At 38.2% G+C, this 9,073-nt stretch overlaps 1 protein-coding gene and 1 long non-coding RNA gene across 3 annotated transcripts in view; one reads left to right on the top strand and one right to left on the bottom strand.

The window, feature by feature from the left end:
• Positions 1-1,728: 1,728 nt before the first annotated feature.
• LOC111869817 lies at positions 1,729-3,050 on the bottom strand. Its single transcript, XR_002843739.2, has 2 exons — positions 2,482-3,050; positions 1,729-2,419 (listed from the first exon to the last, which is right to left on the bottom strand). It is a non-coding gene; the product is annotated as an uncharacterized LOC111869817 (long non-coding RNA).
• A 2,822-nt stretch (positions 3,051-5,872) lies between these two features.
• Positions 5,873-9,073, top strand: part of LOC111869812 (adenosine 3'-phospho 5'-phosphosulfate transporter 1) — a 33,669-nt gene continuing 30,468 nt past the window's right edge. For both annotated transcript variants that reach the window (XM_023861598.2, XM_023861596.2), the window contains exons 1-2: positions 5,873-6,190; positions 7,924-8,138. In XM_023861598.2, the coding sequence (XP_023717366.1) occupies positions 6,147-6,190; positions 7,924-8,138 (259 nt within the window). In that variant the 5' untranslated portion in view covers positions 5,873-6,146. The remainder of the gene's footprint in view (positions 6,191-7,923; positions 8,139-9,073) is intronic.

Below are 9,073 nucleotides of genomic sequence, written 5' to 3'. Positions count from 1 at the left end.
CAGTTCTGAGGCCCACCTAGCCTCCTATCCAATGGGAATCAGGGGTTCTTTCCCCCGGAGGTAAAATGACCAGTGCATGTAATGACCATTCACCTCCAACTAGTGCTGAGGTCAAGGATACATAGACCTATACATCCACTTCCTGATACGTCTTCATGGGATAGTGTTTAGTTAGTTAAGCACAGGGACATCTTAATTCAAAATGTGGATATTCCAGTTCTGAGGGTGTTGAGGAGAATATTTGGACTGAAGGGAGATGATGAAGTGACAGGAGGTTGGAGAAAAGTGCATAATGAGGAGCTTCATAACTTGTACTCTTCTCCAAGTATAATTAGAATGATCAAGTCAAGGAGGATGGCATGGGCAGGGCGTGTAGCACGAATGGGAGATGAGGACTGCATATAATAGGATATTGGGGCGAAAGCCAGAAGGAAAGAGACCACTGGGAAGACCAAGGCATAGGTGGGTGGACAATATTAAAATGGATCTTAGAGAGATTGGATGGGATGGGATGGATTGGAAACACATGGGGTAATTTAGATTCCCATTGGCTAAGTAATTCCTCAATTTTATTATTTATCCCTCTGATATTCTGATGGTAAATCAATAGACTAGAATTTTTTTTGGAGGCATTTCTTTTTATATTATCTTGATTTGTCTTATTTAAGCTAATATTATTATTCATTTTATTTCTCATTAAGTTTGATTGGAGTGGACTAAATGGATCATTACTGACTTTAAAATTTATATTTGCCATAAAAAATCGTTTGTCCTCATCCTAGGAAGTTTCTTAATTCTCTTTGAAGTCCTATTAGACCAATTATCATTACATGATACCAACATATGAGTATTCTTACTCTGGACAGCAGTAGTCTCAATAGAGGTGTCTGTTACAAAGGGTCATTAAGAACTGATGTGTTAGATAGCCAGCCCACTACAAGGGGAGGGTTTGTCTTTTTTTTTTTTTTTTCCAAACAATTACTGTACAGTAGATGCTATTTGCTTTGCAAGATGAGCTTTTCCAAGCTTAGTTAGTTAGTTATTGGAGAGGGTGGGTTTCCCCATGTACTGAGACCCGTATTGGTCCATTGTGCTTCCCTCTATGATATTCTACCAGTCTCTATACCCTACCAATACTGGTGCGTACTATCAGTCCCGACCGAGCCAGCGAGTTCGGCCTCTACTGGCTTAGCGGTATCTATAATGCTTCCCCCATCTATCAGAGGTGTTAGAGACTACTGTTGGGCGGGAAATGTCCTTGAATTTAGCTCAGTCACCTCCTTTGGAGATATGAGGTTCTTTTACATGCCATAAAGCTACGACACGGGACCCACGGCTTAAAGTCCCTCCTGGAGGACTTGTTCCCTGAATTTTTCTGCCCTTAAAAATTCCACGACCTCCACCGGGTTTGAACCCGCGTACCACGAGTCATGAGGTGGGAACGTTACCGTGAGTAATTTTGTAAATCATAACGTTGAGGAATACTTAGAAGAATGATATTCATATGATTATTTGATGTAACAACATTAGTAATTAGTTTGGTAGCTGTTTTAGATTTTCGCTTATCAAGTTCATTAGAGCCACTGCCAAATACTAATATATCCACAGAAGTTAATGTTACACCTTCATTGTTCATAGATTGAGTTAACTCACTGAGATCAGCACCCAGTTTCACCACACTGAGAACATCATACTTTTTTACCATACACGAATGCTTCATTGTACTTGTAAGCGCAGACTGAGTTCAGTTTTCTAGTTCCACCTAATTTTATCCTTGCATAGTTTGTGCAGTATCTCAGCCAACCAAGGTCTATTTCTTTTCAGAAGAAGGGGGCAGTATTGCTTGACACATTGCTTCTAACCCTACCCATGCAACATTATGAATTAAAGCACTGCAAAATTGGCCGTTATGTTTATAATTAGTGTAGTGACCATCCACAGGATATCGGTTCCACAGAACTGGAACATACCATAGAAATTAAAAATACCAGCAATGTGTAATAGTTCTATTATCAGTCCATAAGTGTGACAGGTGTATATCAATAAATTGTGTCAAAATAGGTATCTTAGTAGGAAAAGGCTTTGTGGCTTTCTAGAGAATTCCATTTAAACACTGTGATATATTTTCTTCTAATTTTTTTTCAATCTGTAATTCAGATAACCCATATCACATGTTAGAATCCAGGTAATGCATACATGAAACTTATTTTGTGATGACATTTTAGGACTTCTAGTAACATGAAGGAGTAAGTATGAAGGCTTATTACATTTTGGATGGAAGTTCATTAATGATACCAACATACAATTCTATCCATTTCCATTACTGTACAATTTATATTTCATACCTTGGTTTATAAGCATGTTCACTGTGTTTCACATGGTGCAACCTCTGACTGGTAAACTCATTTGTTTGTGATACCTGTTGGTTTCTTCTTTTATATAAATGCCTTAGCAGTGAAACTTAGTGACACACTTTAGTACCTGTTGGTTTCTTCTTTTATATAAATGCCTTAGCAGTGAAACTTAGTGACACACTTTAGTATATTAATTATTACTCCCCCCTTTTCCACTGTATGTATTTATTTACATTTTAGCTCAACAGGATATTTATATGACATTTATTAGACAGTTTGCAGTTGACTGTGATGCTCACATCAATAAGCAGGGTGAAAATTATACTCTAGATGGAGTAGTGATTATTAATATGGAATCAATATTTGATACAGTGGAGCCAGTCTATGACAGATTGGCTTTCCATATCACAAAAAGTGGTATCATAATTATAAGTTTAAAAGAAACTTGATATTAAAACCATGCTGTGATTTGCTAAGACTAGGCTTCATTGTATTTTTAAATACTGTATCACCTTACCAAGTATGGTACAGTACAGAATGTACTGTATATTTCTGTATTATAATATAGACTGATAGCAATATTACATTCTGGTCTTTTCCTATAGTAGTAGGTTCATGATGGGTGTGTTTGTAGGGAACTGATGTAATGTATTATAGAGAAAAACATTCTAATAAATCAAATGTAATTAGTAGCCATGTTATTAGATATTAGAACCTGCCTAATTTGCTTAATCCATAACATTCTTCTGCTGGTGCATGTGGGAAGAAGCCAACCACAGTACTGACCACTTATCATTTTTAGGGAAAGCTACATTCAAATTAATTTTGACATTAGAACTTTTGAAAAATGTGCCTTTTATTGCTGTACATAATGAATTATCATCAGAAGGAAAATCTGTGAAGCCATTGTCCTGGTCATAAGCTCTAATGACTCATCTCTAATTCTTACCTTCAGAAGCTTGCTGTAGCATGTTATATTTACTTCATCTTTTGTGGATATGTCCAGTCCAGTCCATATCTTGGATTAGAGGGGGGAACAAGCTTTATGTTCCTAGTATACATTCCTAATATATTGTCACATGATGGAGTGACTACATACTACAGGGTTTGGACTGGTAATTGGATTTACTGGACACTTTAACACACCACTCATTGCTGCATTCTATACAGATCACTGTTGCACACAGACTAATGTTCTCAGTCACTGTCTTCACTGCATTGCTTGGTAGTGGCTTCAACTGCAGACATTCCTGTTCCTGTGGGCTCTGGACTCTGTCAATGTCAAAGTCAAAGTCACATTGCGACTGACAGCCAGTCAGTCAGTAAATCTTGGTGTCAAGCACCCTCCTGGTGCTCATAACCAGATATTTATTACTGTTTGACAGTTACGGTCTTGTTTCTGTGGGCGCCCTCTCTGATGAGAGGACGGGTCTGTCTTATGTATATGCTCCTGGCCCTTGCCAGCGCAGTATTTCTCGGGTCCGAGTCCCTTGGTACTCGAGATCATATAGTACTCTCTCAAATTTGAGACTTCCCTTTTCGTCGCCTCCTACGACTCGCAGGGTCACGGTGGAGGTATTCGACCCCCACCTCCACATGGGTTGGAATTCCTCTTTGGACTCTGACTCTACTGGTCCATGTTATGTAGCCTTGGCATAGACCACACAGAAAACACTGCTTCCAACAGCTCTTCTATTGTGTGCGTTTGTTGCAGCCTTCATGTGACTGGCACTGAGCCATTGCCTAGCAATAGGTGTGTTTATGGAGCTGTTGCCTTTCAATGGCTGTCTGTGGCTTCACAATTCTGTCTTTCAGAAGGCATACCACAGTATATTAGTTAGGCATTTGTTGATAAATATTTTATATTTTAGAAATTTCACCAATATTAAAGAGCTATAATTTCATTTTCTCCAGCAACTGGTTTGACCCTCAGTAAACATGTCTGACATTATTAATCTTGTTCTTGACATCTTCCCCAGCTGAAGCCTTTATGAAGGTATTACTTTCAAGTTATCAAAAGCTGCTGACTTAGATTCACTTTTATTGAAATTCTTGTAAAGCTTAAAAGATATCTGATGGTAATCAAAGGAATAAGATGATTCAAACTGAATTATTGTTCCACATTACATATGGTTTATTACAGTCTCATGTTGATCTTACACACAAAGCATAGTGCACTGCAATATTATGTGGAATTATAATCCCCCCCCCCCCCCCCCAGTTTATGTAAGATACAGAAATATGAGACATAATATTAGCAGAAGTCTGTTACATGCAGGCACTTTGTCCTTTTGACAGAATAGAAATCTCGCTGCCATCTGAGGATGAAACATTTATCTGAGTTAACTTTGCATATAATACATCTATCTCTTCTTCCATTAGTTTCTTTGCTCTTGTATACTTATTTTCCTTTTTATTGTTACTTGCACAAAAATAAAGCAAGGCATAGTCAGAAGATCATGTCTGTCTGTCAAATATTTCAGGGACTGTCTCAGTCACCTGGAGTTGAAGTGATGACAGTCTTAGTCATCATTATCAGCAAAACAGCCAATTTCATACCATGGCCTGGCTTAGAAGATGCTGTCAGATTGCATCCAGTTTTCACATCTTAGGATTTTGCAATGGTAATGTTTTTACAGAGCAAGGTCATCAGCCTTGCAGCATGTCCCCCAGTAACATGGTGGTCTAGTTATACCCCCATGTGCCAGATTCCCTTTTTGATGCCTTGTATGGCTCTAGGGCTGCAATGGATTTTTTCTAACTCACCTCAACATGGGAAGGGAGTCTTATCACACATTGTATTTATGAACAGAGGAAGAAGCTATCAGCTGCTTCCAGCACATACAACAGATAGGATGGTGGCTCAAGTCATACTCAGCGACGTCCCGTCGCACTGCAGAGTATAGGGCTCAGTCAATCAGTCAAGTCATCACAATCCACAGTGTTGGCCTTGGTTCATCCCTATGGTGTTTCTGGAGTGCGTTCCCCTGTTTTTTTATGTTCATGTTCACAACCAGGTAACAAGAAAGGGCTTAGAAGGAAGGTGTTGAGTTGTTGGGTCAGATGAGCAAACATGCGATTTATTTCGTGAAAAATTGGTATTAGTTGTCTACCGCATACATGGTTCAAGTAGTTTGAAGCGGTTTGAAGATCTCACTGTCAGATGTCCAAAATACAAACACATAGGAATTCTGAATATTTTACTTTCTCATATTTCAGTGAGGTCAGCTGTATGTTTCTCTTTGCTAGGAGTGGGAAGGCTCATTTGCAGTACAAACCATGACTCGTACGGACCTAATTTCATCAGTTCATACATATATTGAAAAACCTGTCGCTTGATTGATGGTGTAGTAGAGTGCTCAGGGGCAAACGAGAGGAGGGTACGGACAGACACCACGGTTCACCAGCCTGGCCCCAGGAGAAGGATCGTATGCACGGTATGCACATTCCTTACAAAGCCAAGTAAACACGGATGACTTCACGTTGTGTCACGGATTAGAATTAAATGTTGGTGCATGTTGATTCTTAAAGAAGATGGAGGTTAGGTTAAAGTTGTAGAAATGAACTTTGATACAAAATTAATGCTGATCACTACACAAATGCCTTATTTATCGCATGATATGTGAAACAGAATCTTTGTCATACATACACGAACATTACGAAAACTACTCATGACATTAGCCATTATGAAAGATGCGTGTGAGAGGTGTACATGTTCATCCGCGAGTGTAATGTTAGGTTATTTTAAACCCTTTAATTTTTAATTTTAATATTTGTAAAAAGGTGAACTGAATGCATGTCATAATGATACACAGAACGCATGAGGTTATTATTTGGTAAGTTAAAGTTACGTTAATAGTAGTGCGTTCGTTAGTTGCACTGGTATTTTAGTACCAATGCCTTAAGTTGTATAACAAGAGAACTAGAAATATGCATCATTATAATCGCGTTGAGGGAATGGTAAGATGTTTAAATTGTCAGTTTCATGAAATCTGCAGCTTTAAAGACCAACGAATGTCACTTCTACTTTATATGGGAGTGTTATATTTCGTTATTGGCGTCATTGTCTAGATGAAAAATGTGTAGAGTATGTAGAACTGTGTTTCCCAGATTGCCTGATAACCACTAATGGCCCTCGAATTCTAGTTAATGACATTCGTAGATGTAAGTAAGTAAGCTGACTCTTGGTATCACCCTTGCATTTCACATAATTTTCACTGCAGTAGTTCCTTTCCAAGAAGGCTGAAGGTAATTTTATATGGCAACAAGTGGATGTATATACAAAAGACAGACCCATCCTCTCATCAGAGAGGACGCCCCACAAAAACAAGACTAACTGTCAAACAGTAATTATTATCTGGTCATGAGCCCCAGGTGAGGCTTGACACCAAGACTTACTGACTGCCTATCAGTCGCAATGCGACTTTGACTTTGATATTGAGGAGAGCAGAGGTGTGTGGGCGTTGCAAGCAGTAGTATTGTTGGTACTATACTATTAGTCTTCAGTTCTTCAAACCGAAGTTCATCTGTGTATACTGTGCAACTATAATAAATGTTTACGGAACAGTTCAACAAGTGGTTGTCTCTTCATACATTGACATCCCACAAGTGAGTTTGGAATGCTCATGGCTAGTGAGATGAACATCATGTGTTATGTAATTAGAGATGCAGGCATAGGTTTTGATTCAGAATCTTTCACATACAAGGCACTACCATGTTCATAATTCATTTACTGGGGAAGAAACAGTAATGATAGGGTCTAATTAAAATGTAATGTGTACTGTTGTTCTTATGTAATTTTATTTCTCATTATGATTTTTGAAGTATGATGCATAATCTTGTCACTGGTACTAAATCATTAATATCTTGTGGGCCGTGTATAATTGACTACAAATATTTTTTCCTTTTAAATTTAATTTTACTGCATGAAATATTGAATTGTTGCTGTGAACATATTGAATAAACTATTTCAGACAGCCAACAAGGAGTGGCCCTCCAGCTTGGATGTTGTGGATGGAGCTTGTTACAAAATGTTACACAGAGTTTCAGAGGGGGTGCTGAGAACAATATTTAAAATTAAAAGGGATGAAATAGTAAGAGAATGGAGGAAATTGTATAATGAGGAGCTTCATACTGTTTACTCCTCTCAAAGTAGTATTACAATGATCAAACTAAGGCACATGAGATGGGCAGAGCATGTAGCACATATGAGAAAAGAGAAGCACATAACAGAGTTTTAGTTGGAAAATCTGAAGGAAAGAGACAACAGGGAGGATGTGAATGTAGATGGGAGGCTACTATTACAATTTTTATTAAAGAAATAGCATAGGTGAGTGTGAACTTGATTCATTTGACTCAGGACAGAGACTACTGGTATGCTGCTGAAAAATGGTAATGAGACTTTGGGTTCCATAAAATGCTGGGAATTTCTTGACTGGCTGAGCAGTTATTGGCATCTATAAAAGAACTGAGCTCCATGTAGTTAGTTAGTTGCTTAGGTACTGCTTCTTAAATACCTCTGACTTAGTTGAAAATATTTCCGTAATGAAAGAGGTATTTTATGTTTCAGCTTGTTGTTCTTGGGCACAGTAGCTGTTGTGTACATAATTACTCAAATACTCCGTTCAGTAGTGGATTTAAAAGGTGATACGGCTATACTCTCAAGCTTTGAAGGCAGCTGGCTGTTTCGACTCTGCCTGAACATACTTGGATATGCTACCATCTTTGTACCAGGATTCCTAATATTTAAATATGTTAAGAAAAGCAGCTACTTAGAAAGAACAGGTAAAAGCAAGAACTGATGTCAAATTTTATTTTTTTGTTTCTCAAGTTATGAGAATTTAATGATGTGTACAAGCATAATTCAGTTCATTGAAACCTTATGCCTTTAATGTTCATGCACAGGCTCTGCCAGTGGAATCAAGTGTTTAAGATTGTGCTACTGTAGAAGGGGAAGTTGTAAATGTATGAGTCCTTTTATAAGGTTACACAGTTTCAGCAATTTTGACAAATTGGCTCTTGAATGAACATGTGTTTACTGTTGAAACTTTTGTTTTTGAGTGGACTGCAAACAGAGAGAATTTATAGAAATAGAATTTGATGTGCCAGGGCATTGAAGAATTCCAAAGCAGGATAAAGTTTTAAAGAGGGTGCATGACTTTTGTGTTTGTGGACCTTTGCTGCGAAACTCAGTTTGTATACCAGAGAACATTGAAAGAGAGAGAAATGCAGTGCAACAAAATCACTCCTGGTTGGTAATGTAAAATTTGTTTTCTTTAGAAATTTCAAATATGAATGTTTGAAATATTTGAATAAGGATTTGAGTTACCATCCATACAAAAAGAGTACTTATTACCTGAAGACTTAGGGCTGCATGAAGTTTTAGGCTCATCATTTCATTGAAGTACTTGACCACATCTGTGGTCTAATAGTAAGAGTTCCTGGCTGCAGATCCAGAGGCCCAGGTTTGATTCTCGGCGCTGTCAGATTTTCCGAGAAGTAGTGAGTCTGGAATGTGGTCCACTCAGCCTCATGAGGATAATTGAGGAGCTATTTCAAGTAAATGGTGGCTCTGATCTAGAAAACCGAAATTAATGGTCATAGGGATTCATTGTGCTGACCACGCAACACCCTCTATCCATTAAAGTTGGCACTAACTTCACCGACAAGTGGCAGTCGCTCGGTTGGTATAGTTTGCTTCTTGTTTGTATTTGATCCAA

This window comes from Cryptotermes secundus, unplaced genomic scaffold (genome assembly GCF_002891405.2).
Source record: "Cryptotermes secundus unplaced genomic scaffold, Csec_1.0 scaffold245, whole genome shotgun sequence".
NCBI classification, from domain to species: Eukaryota; Metazoa; Arthropoda; class Insecta; order Blattodea; family Kalotermitidae; genus Cryptotermes; species Cryptotermes secundus.
This window is presented reverse-complemented; position numbering and strand designations above follow the sequence as displayed.